The sequence below is a fragment of the Ylistrum balloti genome, unplaced genomic scaffold (assembly GCF_031769215.1).
Source record: "Ylistrum balloti isolate Yb309-2 unplaced genomic scaffold, AGI_CSIRO_Ybal_v1 Utg370742, whole genome shotgun sequence".
In the NCBI taxonomy this organism is placed as follows: domain Eukaryota; kingdom Metazoa; phylum Mollusca; class Bivalvia; order Pectinida; family Pectinidae; genus Ylistrum; species Ylistrum balloti.
This window is the reverse complement of record NW_026782437.1, coordinates 299,989-317,369: the sequence shown is the minus strand read 5'-3', so window position 1 is coordinate 317,369 and position 17,381 is coordinate 299,989. Positions and strand designations below refer to the sequence as shown.

The 17,381-nt window shown below is 38.1% G+C and overlaps 1 protein-coding gene across 1 annotated transcript; it reads right to left on the bottom strand.

Annotated features, from left to right (window-relative positions):
- Positions 1-1,166: 1,166 nt before the first annotated feature.
- LOC132557960 (high mobility group protein HMGI-C-like) lies at positions 1,167-14,326 on the bottom strand. Its single transcript, XM_060222489.1, has 4 exons — positions 14,001-14,326; positions 13,685-13,753; positions 9,577-9,618; positions 1,167-4,768 (listed from the first exon to the last, which is right to left on the bottom strand). The coding sequence occupies exons 1-4, from the start codon at positions 14,103-14,105 to the stop codon at positions 4,715-4,717; spliced, it is 270 nt and encodes an 89-aa protein (XP_060078472.1). The 5' UTR covers positions 14,106-14,326; the 3' UTR covers positions 1,167-4,714.
- Between the last annotated feature and the right edge of the window lie 3,055 nt (positions 14,327-17,381).

The following is a 17,381-nucleotide window of genomic DNA, read 5'->3' as shown; positions in this document are numbered from 1 at the left end:
GATTCCAGTTGATGGATTGTTTACCTTTTTCTTTCCTGTTACTGTTGGTGTCATTGTCAACTTGTCACTTAATATTTCTGTAGACTCAGTATGGTTTTGCTGTGAAATCTCACCTTGACCACACACCCAGAGAAATAGGGGTAGCAAACTCAACAGTTCAGCATCAAAATAGCCAGCAGGTGGACAACTTAAAATTCTGAGCCAACTCAAAATATGTTTCCTGTCGATCAACTGACACATGTTTAAAAATATCTGGACCTTGTATAAGGACTAGAAGAGACTGGAGTTACAAACCAATATGTCAGTAACTGTTACATTCAATATCCATTTGTGATTAGAATAAGAAAATAAGATTGTAAGGTACATGAATGTAAAAAGATGTTCTGTTTTGAAAAGCAAAAGAATATTTTTTCACAATAATAAGTCAGGATTCATGTACTGTAAATCAGTGATTTGTCGTTCAATACAATGTTTTGTTGAAATCCACCCAAGACCTTCCAAAATCTATACTCCAGAGATATAGGGTTGCACTCCAGATATAAAGAGTTTTTCTCCAGATATAACAAGTTATGCTACAGAGATCAAAAGTTATTCTCTAGAAGTGAATAGTTGTACATGTACTCCAGAGATAGAGAGCTGTACTTCAGAGATAGGGAGCTGTACTTCAGAGATAGAGAGCTGAACTCCAAAGATAGAAAACTGTACTTAAGAGATAGAGCTGTACTTCAGAGATAGGGAGCTGAACTCCAAAGATAGAAAACTGTACTTCAGAGATAGAGCTGTACTTCAGAGATAAAGAGCTGTACTCCAGAGACAGAGAGCTGTACTTCAGAGATAGAGAGCTGTAAATTCATACTCAAGAGATAAAGAGTTATATTCGAAAGAAGTACCTTAGCAACGGAATAGAGTTTGAAATTATTTAACTATTCACCGAAGCCAACGTCATCTACATCGTGTTCCACTTTATCTTAAAAGTACCATCATAAACAACAAAGTATACATATACAAAGAGAAGTCTTAAGACAGGTCAGTATTTTATGTCGAGTTATGTCCAACTTTCTGTCAAACCCGACTCCAAGGAGTTCTTACAGTTACGGAACTTTTGTGAAACGTTTGCGCCAGACATTTAAGGTTTTTTTTCTTCAAATAATGAGACAACACAGATGTTACAAAAAATAGGTTTATTGTGTATACTGAAGCTGAGACAAAAACTAGAGGTACCTGTTAAACAATATCTACAACTCTGTTTGGAAATTCTTATATAAAACACTGCAGATATTAATTAATATTCTCGAAAATCAAACCAATCTTATGAAAGGCGAAAGAGTAAAGTTCTTACAGACAACGAAATGTAACTCTAATGATTGATTCTTTAAAACGAAAGCTATCACCTTTCGGGAGACCTAAGTACCAGAAAATGAAGCCGATGTTCCAGTTATATGGGGTGTTGGTGTGTTAACATCATAACTTATAGTGGTATGTAGACTGTTAACTAATGTTGACATATTATCAGTACAAACAGGGATATAGAGGAAACAACATATCGTATTTTAACATGGAAATATTGACAAAATCTTGTACAGCTGGTTTTATCGTAAGCTTAAACTTTTTGTGGGTTTTCAGAAAGCTGGAAAAAAATATTTTCACGGAAATAGACTTCAATTTTACCAATTAATATTATCCCCGTGACTCATAATATGCCCTTCTCTAAAGTTCAGAGCCTGTACCTGTGCTCGGGAAAAAACAACAAGCACATAGCAAGTATTTCCTGAACAAGAAATAACTTTGAAAATTCATTCTCCCATTTAACGAATCGGAATACCGTGATACTGTCTTCAGTCGGGCAAAACCGGAATCCTTATCCGGTAGTCCAGGATGCAAGAAATTTTCTGTAAGTGTTTTCTTGATCCAATATGATACATATTAATGTGTATTTTGCACATTATTTATCCAGTAAGATAGCGAAATAATGGTTCAAAACTGCAATTATTGCGTTTCGTTTGTTTGCGCGTGATCACTCCGCCACCCGACAACTCGGTTGCTCGAAACGCACGTGACACCTTTCACTAAACTTGATATTGTTTCTCTGCTGAGCTTTCATTACTGAGTATAAAGCTAAGTAGAAATATCGCTGCAATCGTTTTATGGGTTTCTTATCAAGAACGTATCTTTGTACATACGAAATATTAAAAAAAAAAAAACTAACTTCGACTAGTGAAGTACATGTACCGGTATGTTACGTGTAAAAAAAACAACACTTAAAATATCAAACTTATCACAAAGTACAGTACCTTCCTGTTGAGAAAAGATAAAATTTCATACTCTTACATTCGAAAATTATGAATCCTTAAGACTACACAATAAGTTGCGATGTTCTATGTTTTAATGCAAACTTTTTTCTCTGATGATGTCTACGCTAGAATCTAACAAGAGAATATGGAGGATAATCGCTTTTAGACGTCGGAGCGAACAGATGAATACCCACATAAATCCATTTATCTGCTACTAATAATGAAATATGTTTAAATCACACACACATATATGCTAATGTAAAAGTATGTTATGGCAAGCTAATTTACCATTTACTCCAAGTGCAATGTCGGTTCTATGTTTCACCAATTTGTGTAATTTATTTATCTATATAAGTACATCATATGTATATATCATATCCTATATGAGATATATAACATACGAAATATCTTAAATCTAACGGGGATAAAATTCTATTTCTGAATAAGATATCTTACATATCAATTAATATATCTTATGAATAATACGAAATATCTTATACGTCCATATAAGACATCTGATATACTTAACAAGATATTTTGTATTACTGAAATAAGACCTGGACCGACGTTGTCCCCTGAATAAATGGCAAGTTGGCTTACCAATGTACATATGCGTATACATACTATTTGTTTGGGGCGTCACTTTGTCGGATTTACATGATGTTAGAAAAAAAAATACATATATACATTAAACTCAATGCAACTTATAGGTAATATCTCAAATTAAATCGGAGTCTTTATTTTTTTGTTTGAAGTACAGGTTCGGCGACGACGAAATAGCAGACATGTAATGGACGAACAGACATATGAACGGACGATGTTTTAGAATACCATATCTTCTTTTAAAATGAGTTCATCTATAACAAATACATAAGACGCCAAAAGTTGGAAGCCAGCACGGAAATTAAAACAAAACATATGTATAGTACGATCATATAAAATGCATATAGTTGAGGGACGCATGGCAGGCAAAAGTTTATAAGTATCTGTTTATCTACCAGATTTACGCGTTTTGCACGTTGACACAGTAAACCGAAAACGACAATGAAATTCTTAACCTCATTGTTTTAAACACACATCGTGATATTTCGTTAATCCGGATACGTAATAACATTTCCTTAATTCAGCTGCTTGTTGTTCGAATTAACTCGAATATTGTATGCAAATCAATGTCTTTCTTCAGGAACACAGCAAGTATCTTGAAATGAACAGCTACATACTTGTATCCGCTCCTTGCTTACAGCAACGTATCGTATCAGGATAGGTAAAATCTCGATAATCCGGAAATCTAAAACGACATCTCGTTTAATCAAGATAAACCAGATAAACAGAGTGATATCTCATACACAAAGACGTGTAATCCATATTTGTGTAGAGATGTGTCAGTTATGTACCTGTTTAGATTACGTTTCGGTTTTCCAGATGTCCGGAAATTAAACTGAGGTACGTAAGCGGGTAGGTTTAAAATGAAGTACGTTGGCGGTGAGGTTTAAACTGAAGTACATCAGCGGCGATGTTTCAAATGCAATCATAGTTATTATATCTAAGTAGCTGAAATTTGGATGGACCTTCCCTAAGGATGTTTTAGTCTAGATTTCGTTAAGATCTGCACGTGCGTTTAGGAGTAGTAGCATTAAGTTTGATGGGGGGTTTTTCTTAAGAAGAAAACACTTCTATACTTCTTCAAGGCCATTTGTTAAAATCTCCATTTCTACAAAAAAAAAAAACATGATCGTCCACCCCTAAAAAGTTTCAGACCAAATTATTCGATCTTTAAAAAAAACATTGGGGAAGAGAATCCTTTCAATAAGGAAAGCTGACGGTCGGACAACGGCCGAACAATGTAAGCTAAATATCTCGGTATGAAAAAGCCGTACAACTGCAGTCTGCCGGAGTCAACCACATAATATCCACATGTTGTATCAACGTGGCATTTCTCTCTCACAATGTTTCAGTGTGTTGTACACGGGAACTTGTCACAAATTCCTAACCCTACAGCATGTAGGGCATTTTACAGACCTTCGGTTAGGAGTTTGTGTCAAGTCCCCGAGATCACATCATCACGCAACCATATAGAAACACTCTCTCTGTCGACGGATTACCTTGCGCCGACGCTGTCGACGCATTACAGTATGCGCCGACGCAACATCTACAAAGCCAATCAACCACTGAAATCCTCCGATAGTTCTCCTATATACAGTTTTTGATTTGGAGCCATGCAAGGTCGCATTATTTCCAGATTTTATCGGAATGGGATTCTTTAGACAGTGGTACATTTCAACATGTCTTGTATCTTTCAACACAGTCTTAATGTTGGCTGCACCGTGTGTATCGGTCACTTTGGAAAACCATCAGGCGATTGACAAACTTTTTGAATCCCTGACGAGACAAACTATGTACATGATGTTAACCCGAACATCGTTCTAGTTCGGACTAGATTCCGCTCTGTCTCCGGATGGTTCGTCACTTGTTTCTCTCTGTAAACAAATACATATCACTTATGAAGATTTCAAATGTAATTTTTCGGGAATCGACATAAAATTTAATATATATTTTCAATATACGGTAATTTTCAAATGTTTGTACAAAAAATTCTTTCGAAACAACATACCCATGTTTAAACAAACAACACATTTATCAATGTCTATTTCCGTCCAAATGAAAAAAAAAATACGATACATTGTGCATTTTCCGGCGAGTGTTAAATTCTACTGTGCTTTAACACCGCTTTTACCTTACAATAAGAGTTCGACGCTCAGAAGTAATACATTTACTTTTTAATTTTCTTTACTTTTTAACATATCTTTTATTTTTCATTTTCTTTATTAATTTGTTTTTGTTTACTTTTACCAAATCCTTTACAAAATTACGGTTCGATGTTATTTATGAAAAAGTCATGCTGAAGTTTTGGCAAAAGCAGGGAATTTCTTATACTTGTATTGTACTGACAGTAATGTTCACGCCTACTGGAGCCGAAGAGTGACGGGGAATCACACGCCAACGTCCTCCCGATACCTGAACAGTGATATGTGTTTTCCTTAAACAACAACAACCCCTAACAATATCTCAACTCATAGACACACGTAACGTACTCGTTATTATGCGTTTAGTTCATGCTAGTATCATATTTTGTTGTGCGCCAGAAACGGTTTCAATTTCTTCATACTTCACCGGTTAACAAGAATCGAAATCTCATGCTTCATTCCGTTTTCTCTATAGCCGCACGTCTACACTTTTAACAGGAGGCGACTTATACATAAACATGATGTGAACAGAATAATGAAAAAAAAACAAACAAACAAAAACAAATAAAACAAAACAAACAAAATTCAGTCCAACCTATACTGTATGTATTTTGTATTTGTATGCTATTTTTAGACATTTTGTAATTTTATTATTATTATTCATTTGTTAAAAATTACTTCCTTTTGTTCATAACAAATTATTATATATTAGAAACATATCTTTTCCATTTTAAGATTATTTTAATTAACATAGTAATACTAAGACTACAGATTAATACTAACTATAATGGAACTCCTCGCCACAATGTAATTAGTACATAAGGGACAAAATCCTTCCTCGCGAGGGACTCCGATCGATCTCCATTAATTCTTTTATGGGAAATTTCTGATTCAGCGTTCGAAACTAACACAATTAATTCTGTTTACTGTTTTGAATCCCTTTTATTACTGTTTGGAACCCCTTGTGTTACTATTCTGAACCCCGTGTGTTACTGTTTTGAACCCCTTGTGTTACTGTTTTGAACCCCGTGTGTTACTGTTTGGAACCCCTTGTGTTACTGTTTTGAATCCCTTTTATTACTGTTTGGAACCCCTTGTGTTACTGTTTTGAACCCTTTGTGTTACTGTTTTGAACCCCGTGTGTTACTGTTTTGGATCCCTTTTTATTGCTGTTTTGAACCCTTTGTGTTACTGTATTGAACCCCTTGTGTTACTGTTTTGAATACCTTGTATTGCTGTTTTGAACCCCTGTGTTAATGTTTTGAACCCCGTGTGTTACTGTTTTGAACCCTTTGTGTTACTGTTTTGAATCCCATGTGTTACTGTTTTGAACCCCTTGTGTTACTGTGTTGAACCCCTTCTATGACTGTTTTGAATCCCATGTGTTACTATTTTGAACCCCTAGTGTTACTGTTCAGAATTTTCTTACCACAATATTGTTAACAACAGTTTGTCAAAGGTTTTCTTTAAATCAATGAAGAGATATAATAGGGTATGTAATACAGAAATGTTCTCTGATGTACAAAATATCGTTATAAACCCAGCTTGACCTGACGAAATAAAGCAAATTATCATAATTGTTTGCTAATATATCATTCATAATTGTCGTGAATATTTCATCTTATACTCTCGTTAACTCAATAATCTATTTTTCCATTGATCCAGAACAATTTCCTGTACATTTTTATGATGTATACATTAGGATTATTATGTAAAGTTGCTTTATCGGGCATAAGTTAGATTTATCTTTGACTGTCTCAAGATAGAGTCTGGCATCATAGGTTACAAGCTTCCTTATTACCGATTAGGCACACTTTCATTACGAGAAATACATTTTCAGTATCCGGCCCGTTCACTAAATTGTCCGTTTTCTTACCAAACCATATAATAAAAACTATTCCAAGAAGACAAAGATTTTGTTTGATTAAATTATTTATCAACAGAAATAAAGGAAAAGATTCAACATACAGTAAGAAACTGATTTTTTTTTCGAGTTTGGTATTTTTAACGACGAAAGAAAAAAAGGCAGGGAAAATGTGTCTTTACTGAGTATCGGAAGAAGTTTTTTTCTGATAAAATGAAAATTTCGACACAGATGTACGTGCGACATTGAATGAGGGTGACACGAACAACATCTCATTAAATTTAACAAACTCGGTTACTTGCTATTTTGAATACTTACTAAGATGAAGGAGCAGTTGTTTGAAAGTATCGTTATATCTGACTCCGTATAACAATTTAAACTGATACAGTACTTCGCGAACACATTCAAATTACATTTTAAAAACTTAAATCCGTGAAATTCTTTAAGGATCAGCTGGCGGACAGATGAATGATAAAATACCAACAGATTACTTATATACTTGTACACAAATACGCACGTGTTTTGTTTGATATAGGAGAGAGCGCGGTATCACCCAAAAGAGGCCACTCAAAATCCAGATACCCATCTGTGACGGAAGTTGTTGTGTCGTCAACGAGACGTAAATAAAGACAAGTCGGTGGTGAACCGAGGGGAAATTATCTCGTAAAAAGGAAAAAAATACACTACTGGTAGGTACGGCATTAGGAAAACTGCCCCGTCGGAGCAACGTAAATAAGATGGCTGCTCGATGACAGGAAGTACTTAGTTTGTGGCCCTAATCAGTACAACACTGGTATTAACACGTCAATTAAAGACGAAACATGGTTATAGCGGGTCAAGTAGTAACCCAGCCTATGTTGAGTAGCAGCTCGGCCAAACAATTACCTATACTGGTTTGCTGTTTGCCGTGTACTGGATTTATCCCCTTAGGTCATTTTGAGCTGGTGACTACCTCAGTGGACAACATGCGGGAGGCCCGTCGCATGTCATTCAGAGGAATTAGCGTCAAGTGTCTTACCATAGGACACAATCACAAGAGCACAGACTGGTCTGTTACTAAGCTTCCTGACTTACACAAACCGACACGGGTAGGGAGTTTCGAACCACGCACCTCGGACCTCCAACTTTCGAGGTGACGAGGCCTAACGTTCTGATCGTTTGAGCTATCGCGGCCACTACCTAAATAGGCACTACAGTTTCCACTCAAAAAATACAAGTAAATGCCATTATTATGGTTTTGCTGGTTCTATCGCGGCCACTACCTAAATAGGCACTACAGTTTCTAGTTGCTATAGTTTTTCCTGGTTGCTATAGTAAGAGTTACTATGATTGTCAAAAACACCTAACGTTTATCTTTTTCAGAACAATTCGGTAAATCTGGCTCGTCCGGATTGAGAATCGGAAGTCAGATAGTGAACAAGACCGGTACCTGTGGGTCAGATAGGGTGGGATTTGTTACCCTATAGTTAGTAACAGGACGACGATAGACGGACAGGGGGTGACTTGTTACCCTGTAGTATTGTAACAGGACGACGATAGACGGACAGTGGTGGACATGTTACCCTGTAGTTTTGTTACAGGACGACGATGGACAGATAGCGTGGGACTTGTTACCTTGTAGTATTGTAACAGGGCGACGATGGACGGACAGGGGTGGACATGTTACCCTGTAGTTTTGTTACAGGACGACGATGGACAGATAGCGTGGGACTTGTTACCTTGTAGTATTGTAACAGGACGACGATGGACGGACAGGGGTGGACATGTTACCCTGTAGTTTTGTTACAGGACGACGATGGACAGATAGCGTGGGACTTGTTACCTTGTAGTATTGTAACAGGACGACGATGGACGGACAGTGGTGGACTTGTTACCCTGTAGTATTGTAACAGGATGACGATGGACGCACAGGGGTGGTATGGAAGGACAGGGGTGTTACATGTTACCCTGTAGTATTGTAACAGGGTGACGATGGACGGACATGGGTGGTATATTGTAACAGGACGACGATGGACGGACAGGGGTGGACTTGTTACCCTGTAGTATTGTCACAGGATGGCGATGGACGCACAGGGGTGATATGGAAGAACAGGGGTGTTACATGTTACCCTGTAGTAATGTAACAGGGTGACGATGGACGGACATGGGTGGGATATTGTAACAGGACAACGATGGACGGACAGGGGTGGGATATTGTAACAGGACGACGATGGACGGACATGGGTGGGATATTGTAACAGGACGACGATGGACGGACAGGGGTGGACTTGTTACCCTGTAGTATTTTAAAAGGATGACGATGGACGGACAGGGGTGGGCTTGTTACCTTGTAGTATTGTAACAGGACGACGATAGACGGACAGGGGTGACTTGTTACCCTGTAGTATTGTATTGGACGACGATGGACGGACAGGGGTGGTACATGTTACCCTGTGCTATTATAACAGGATGACGATGGAAGGACAGGGGTGGTCTTGTTGCCCTGTAGTATTGTAACAGGACGACGATGGACGGACAGGGGTGGGCTTGTTAACCTGTAGTATTGTAACAGGACGACGATGGACGGACAGGGGTGGGACTTGTTACCCTGTAGTATTGTAACAGGACGACGATGGACGGACAGGGATGGATTTGTTACCTTGTAGTATTGTAACAGGACGATGATAGACGGACTTACCTTCGTGGGTTTTCCTCGTGATTTTGTGGGCTTGTATTCCTTCTGAAAGTCAACAAAACAATGATTTTAATAATACTATTACGTGAGCGACAGATTCTTCAACAAAATGAAAGGTTTTGCATTAGAATGAAGAGTGACTTAACAAGAATGTCAGTGTACATAAGCATAAATAGAAGTGTCCTGCACCTTATCCTTATAATCTGAACTATGGGGATGAAAATTGGTACCACGTCCCTATAATAGAACATCAGGTGATATGAAGACGGGATTCCCAGACAGGGTTACGCAATAGCTATTCAAAGAATAAAACATAAAATTCTGTTATTTGTATAATCTCTTAATTTTCAGCTTCAATCTTAATATCATCCCTGTAATTATGCTACCAGTTTTCGCCAAATGAGCTATCTTGCGGTTTTATTTTATTTTTCTGTGTGCGTTTTTTTTCAGTCAGCAGCGTTAGACGGAAAATTTCTGTCTTAAAAAATTAATAACAATATTCTTGACATTAAATTATCATTTTACAAACAGAAATTTTCGTGTAACTGAAGCATGATCTTGAAAAAGAATCCTGATCAGTCGCCTTGCTGATGTCAAAAGACAAAGAGTAAATATCTATGTTTCATTGTTCGCAAGATCTGCTTTAACGAGGTTTAAGTACTTGACACAGTCATTTGAGTACGGGTCACAAGAGATACCAAAAGTGGAAAATAATGGACTAAACGAAACACCAAGATAGAATCAAATGGAAGTTATTCGGAAAAAGTCGTTCATAGGGTTTACCATTGTTAAACTATAAAGTTAACGTAGATCAATGAAATTTGTTTCAACATCGTGTAAAACCTTATAATACGATAGAGGCTATCGTCTAGGTCTTCCATCTTGCAGTATTTTTAATTACGGTATAAAATCACCAAAAAAACCATCATTGAAAATTTAATTAAATACAGAAAACTTTAGTCCTTCACTTGGCTTCGCTTAAAAATACATTTTTTGTTTCAAGGTCTCAAAAAATATTTTAAAAAATGAACCATCGAAAATACAGCGAGACAATTTCTTCCAGCTTCTTGAATAAATAACTGAAAATGACAACAATAATAGGTTTATTCGTACTACCAGGATCTTTTTTATGAAACATTTCCGATTTTGAAATATGTCTATGCTGTTCTTTTGTCAAAATACGTTGCTGTTGATAAGCAAATTTGTTATCTATTTGGTATTAGGATATTTTAGGATATTTTGTATTGTGTTTTTAGTCAAAATTACGGTCAAAATGGGTGGTTCTTTATCGACGCCTCACATCTACGTGTGTATGTATACATGTGTATGTGTGCACGTAAACATATACTTCATGCCATATCCGGTCAAAAGTTAAACGAAAGGACAGTATACGTGTGTTAGTTTGACCTACACACATCAAGCCTCGTGGAACGTTAGTCAACAGGGTTCGACTAAGAGCATTTGTTTACGCAACAAAAATAATGCTGACATTTTCAATTTGTAAATTAAACGTACTATTATAAAAATATATTTGAAGCCATGGAAATAAACAAATGTATTTTTTTAATTTGATATAGATAAACGGCGATAGTTTGTGGTCTGGATTATCCAAAAGCCCCTATTTTACCTCGGCCCCTAATCCACCTTTAGGGACCCACCACAATGTTGTGTAGGAGGGCTGCAAGTCTGCGTATTGTACTGGCCTAAAATTCTTTTCAAGGTTGACCTAGATTTACAACGGAAGTACCCCAAGGGACCTTGCTATATGGGGATTAGTAGTAATATAATAATAACATTTTATATGGATATGTAGGATTTAAAACAACGTGATCTAAATATTATTTCTATAATAAATACGTGCAATCATATTTGATACGTGGTACAGACACACGTGGAGACAATCTGGGGCTCAGTATGGTTACTTCCAATAAATTTTCCTACCATTTGAGAGAGGGACCCGAGCTGATTTTCATTTCACCATAGGGAGACAGGGGTCGGGGTAGATAGACATGTCCGTTACCATGAGAAGGCGAGGGGGGAGGGGTGGACATTTCTTTCAATGCAGAGATACGGAGGTCGGAATGGAAATTTCTTATACAACAGTAGGGAATAAGGTCAAGTTAAAGGATGTGGTTGATATGATTGTTTTTTTTATAACGGGAGGAGATTTTTCTTATACTAGTTTATAGGTGACAAAGATGGACGCTTCTTACACCAGGGACGGGAACGGAATGTATTACTTAACATGTGAGAGTAGGGATCGGATCGATAGTTTTATATCTCAGAGAAAGAATGGTGACTTCTTAACATGTGAAAGTACTTGGTCTGGTTAGCTTTTCTTTTTACATCTGATATCAAAGGTAGGTATGGTGTGGGGTGGGGGTATTTCTCTCACAGTGAAGCGATGGAGTTGGATGACCTGGTGGCTGGAAGAGGGTGTGAATTCAATTTTTTTTGAATACATGCAAATGAATAGAAATGAATGGGGCTATCATTTAATAATTACAATCAATAAACGATTATATGACTATTTGCCCATAAAAGGTCTTGACTTTTAAGAAGTTATGAAGGAAATATTGGTGATATGTACTTAAACTGTATCATAGAGAAGGGATTTTTGATAACACGTACGTGGAGGTGTGCTATATCATGCGAGTGCTTCTGGTAACAGGTTGGTATTTATAATCATACGTTATGTTCGTGGGTATTTTAAATCCGTTAACATACAAGATATTTCCGATGACGTTGATATTTCTATAATTTCCTTCATATAATTTCTCGATTACATCCCCTTTAAACATGTATATAACTGATAACACCACGGAACTACTGATAGCACGTTTTTTCCCCCGATAACAGGAAGGTACTTCTAGTAACCCTTTTTTTCTGGTAACTTGTTGGTATTTCAAATAACATTTTTTTTCCGAGTAACACGACGGTATTTCTTAAAACACGTTGGTATTTTAAGAAGGTTATTTTAATGACAAAAGATTAGACTGTCAGAAACATTTTGGTACCATTGAAACCTGGAGAGTCGAGACGCTTGTGGTGGGTGGCGTCGGAGATGAGGGTTAAATCGATATGAAATGTGGCAGGGAAGGACAAGAAATTTCAAAACATGCATATGAAGAGGGGTGATTGACTGATTAGAGTGTCGTTTTTTTACCTGGAACGATTAGCTCAGATCGATTTTGTGAAAGGTTACATGAGGTTTATGTAAGGAGATCTTCTACATAGATACATTAGTTAGAATTGGCTTTTTGGTACCGGGTGGCCGTCCTCGTGAATACATATCTGGTGTTGGTTTTTTGGTACCGGGTGGCCGTCCTCGTGAATACATACCTTGGAGCTGGCTTTTTGGTACCGGGTGGCCGTCCTCGTGAATACATATCTAGTGTTGGCTTTTTGGTACCGGGTGGCCATCCTCGTGAATACATACCTTGGAGCTGGCTTTTTGGTACCGGGTGGCCGTCCTCGTGAATACATATCTGGTGTTGGTTTTTTGGTACCGGGTGGCCGTCCTCGTGAATACATACCTTGGAGCTGGCTTTTTGGTACCGGGTGGCCGTCCTCGTGAATACATGTCCGGTGTTTGGTTTTTGGTACTACTGGGTGGCCGTCCTCACGGATACATACCTTGGAGCAGGGTTTTTTGGTACTACCCGTTGGCCGTCCTCGTGGATACATACCTTGGTGTTTGGTTTTTTGGTACTACTGGGTGGCCGTCCTCGCGGATACATACCTTGGAGCTGGGTTTTTTGGTACTACCTGTTGGCCGTCCTCGTGGATACATACCTTGGTGTTTGGTTTTTTGTTACTACCGGGTGGCCGTCCTCGCGGATCCATACCTTGGAGCTGCGTTTTTTGGTATTACCGGGTGGCTGTCCTCGTGAATACATACCTTGGAGCTGCGTTTTTTGGTATTACCGGGTGGCTGTCCTCGTGAATGCATACCTTGGAGCTGCGTTTTTTGGTACTACTGGGTGGTCGTCCTCGCGGATACATACCTTGGTGTTGGGTGTTTGACACTACCGGGTTGCCGTCCTCGCGGATACATACCTTGGTGTTGGGTGTTTGGCACTACCGGGTGGCCGTCCTCGCGGATACATACCTTGGTGTTGGGTTTTTTGGTACTACCGGGTGGTCGTCCTCGTGGTCGTTTAGGTTTCGGTTCCTCCGGCTAGAAATAAATAATAAATTTATTTGCTTTATTACAAGTTCGATGCATAAATTTATGACAAAAAGTTACATTTCATAATAGAACTATATTTTAAAAAGGAAAGTTAGAAAGAAACCAGTTTTTCGTCTTTCGCGTGGGTGGTACTTTTTATAGCTAGTCCAGGAAATCACAAGAGAAAGTAAAGATAGTACCACGATATATAACAGGTGCAACCTAGTGACCGCATTCCGCGCACACCTTCACTTACCTGGTCAGGTTTGGGTTTTCGGGGTCGTCCTCTTCCCCTTTTAGGGGGCTGTGCCGCGGAATCACCTCCAGATGCCACATTGGAAACTGATGCAGATTCCGACATGGTGTCAGATAACAGGAATTGTGTATGTATACAGTACAATATGTATGTGTGTGTGCTCTGTTTAATGTCACAAGTAGTTCGGCAAGCGAAAAAAAAAGTCGACAAACGCTAAATGTAGAAGTGTCTCCAGCACTGTTAAAATAGGACAAAACAAATGCCTTGGAAAACTTCTGTTTCTCCAGGTGATGATGTGTTTAATTCCGCGCCATCAACAATCAAGCTTGATGTGGAACACACCTGATACCCCCTCACAATCCGTCAGCAAACTTATGAATGAAACACAACGATCAGCTGGTGTGTGTGACCTCGATAGCTGGCAGAGGTACCGTTCGGAAGCTCCAATTTTACATATGACCTACATAATGCTTCAAGAAATAGACCGAATGTACATTCCGCGGGAAATACTGAGTGTGAACCCACACACATTCCGTTGATGCAGTCAGCCGCGAGAAGTAAAGGACGCAAAACATTTCACAGAAGTAATATATAAAAATGAAACAGTTGGTAATTTCTTTCATTCACGTGGTCCAACAATTTCGAGGAACGAAGAGATTGTCACAGTTTGTCTTTTCTTTTTTTGGAACCAAGGACTGTCTTAACACTTGTTTAGATAAACTGTGCGAGGGTTGAATACAACACTAGTGTTTTGCGTTTGAATGTTATTTGAAAATCATTTTTAATTGTCACCGAGGACTTGTAACCATGTGGTGGAATGCTGCAGACAAGGTGGATATGTAAATGACACATAAAAAAAATCATACGTGCAATTTCGGTCGTTTCTGATGCATCGCTTTCAAACTTGGTTTTTACAAATCAAGGACTGAGGAAGAGAAGTCATGTATCGTTTCGTTATGAGTCTGGTTGTTTCAAGGGTAGATACTTTTAGAAGGACGGATACCCATGTACCCAGTTTTCAATAATTTGTTTTTTTAGCTGTATAAGGAATTTAATCTGTAAATGAATTTCACCATTGCTTATAAGTAAAGTTAATTGTCAATCACTCTTATTCTGTAACCTATTTCCTTTGGCCTGCGATTTACATTCATGAATTTCGCGATGAAAATAAGTTCGCAAAAGTCTGACTCATGAAAGTTAATCGAGGCTAATGAAGATAAGGGTAAAGTATAATTATTCTGTTTCGTAACAGTCAATCGCCGCGAATTAAGACAGTGCTGATATCCAATGTTACAGTATAGCACAATTATTCTGTTTCGTAAAAAATAAATCGCCGCGAATTAAGACAAGCATAATTCCTACTCACTTCTTACTTGCCGAAGTGGAAATCGATGAAGTTAGTAGCCGCAAAATTTGAATATATTTTACTCTATAGGTTTAGTGCCACGTATAAAATGAGAGTTTCAAACCCTAAAGTGTGAAGTGACGGAGTTGACTTCGAACATTTCAAAATTTGAATTTGAATGGAGAACATTTTCAAATTCATTAAATCTGTCATCCGTATTTCTGTCCAATTACATAATGGTTAAAAAAGTCGCTTCAGATCAAAATTATAAATAAATAATGAATTGTTAACAGTTCTGACTATAATGTATGAAAGAGGAGGTCGAAAACTGTAGATCTCTGGACAAATGTAAATTTAAGACAGACGGACGGACAACGCCATACCATTATACGATCTTCAAATATTTGACAGACGAATAGAAAACAAGATATGTTCATTATAATGCTAAATATGAAAACCAAAAATAGGGCTTTACGGAATCGTCGTTGAATATATAACATACATGCGTAGGGAACACCGAGACCTGGAAATAGACGTGTAGAGAACACAGAGACATAGAAACACATGTAGAGAACACATAGACAAGGAAACACATGTAGAGAACACAGAGACATGGAAACACATGTAGAAAACACAGAGACATGGGAACATATATAGAGAACATAGAGACATGGACACACATGTAGAGAATACAGAGACATGGACACACATGTAGAGAACACAGAGACATGGAAACACATGTAGAGAACACAGAGACATGGACACACATACAGAGAACACAGAGACATGGAAACACATGTAGAGAACACAGAGACATACATGGACACACATGTAGAGAACACAGAGACATGGAAACACATGTAGAGAACACATAGACATGGACACACATGTAGAGAACACATAGACATGGAAATACATGTAGAGAACACAGAGACATGGAAACACATGTAGAAAACACAGATACATGGAAACACATGTAGAGAACACATAGACATGGACACACATGTAGAGAACACATATACATGGAAACACATGTAGAGAACACAGAGACATGGAAACACATGTAGAGAACACAGAGACATGGACACACATATAGAGAACACATAGACATGGAAAAACATGTAGAGAACACAGAGACATGGGAACACATATAGAGAACATAGAAACATGGACACACATGTAGAGAATACAGAGACATGGACACACATGTAGAGAACACATAGACATGGAAACACATGTAGAGAACACATAGACATGGAAACACATGTAGGGAACACAGAAACATGGGAACACATATATAGAACATAGAGACATGGACACACATGTAGAGAATACAGAGACATGGACACACATGTAGAGAACACAGAGACATGTACACACATGTAGAGATTTGAAACAACACGTATCAAACACATGGGCCTGAAACAATACGTATCAAACACAAGGGCCTGAAACAACACGTATCAAACACAGAGGCCTGAAACAACACGTATCAAACACAGAGGCCTGAAACAACACGTATCAAACACAGAGGCCTGAAACAACACGTATCAAACACAGAGGTCTGAAACAACACGTATCAAACACAGAGGTCTGGAAACAACACGTATCGAACACAGAGGTCTGAAACAACACGATCAAACACAGAGGTCTGAAACAACACGTATCAAACACATGGGCCTAAAACAACACGTATTAAACACAAAGGCCTGAAACAACACGTATCAAATTCAGAGGCTTGAAACAACACGTATCAAACACATAGGCCTGAAACAACACGCATCAAAGACAGAGGCCTGGAAACACCCGTATCAAATACAGAGGTCTGGAAACACACGTATCAAACACAGAGGTCTTAAACAACACGTATTAAACTCAGAGGCCTGAAACAACATGTATTAAACACAGAGGCCTGAAACAACACGTATCAAACACAGAGGTCTGAAACAACACGATCAAACACAGAGGTCTGAAACAACACGATCAAATACAGTGGTCTGGAAACACACGTATCAAACTCAGAGGCTTGAAACAAC

Coding starts and splice junctions, on each gene's coding strand:
- LOC132557960 (XM_060222489.1), bottom strand. CDS start 14,105: ATGTCGGAATCTGCATCAGTTTCCAATGTGGCATCTGGAGGTGATTCC. Junction 13,754..14,000: donor GAAAACCCAAACCTGACCAG/GTAAGTGAAGGT, acceptor ATTTATTTCTAG/CCGGAGGAACCGAAACCTAA. Junction 4,769..9,576: donor CACGAGGAAAACCCACGAAG/GTAAGTCCGTCT, acceptor ATTTGTTTACAG/AGAGAAACAAGTGACGAACC.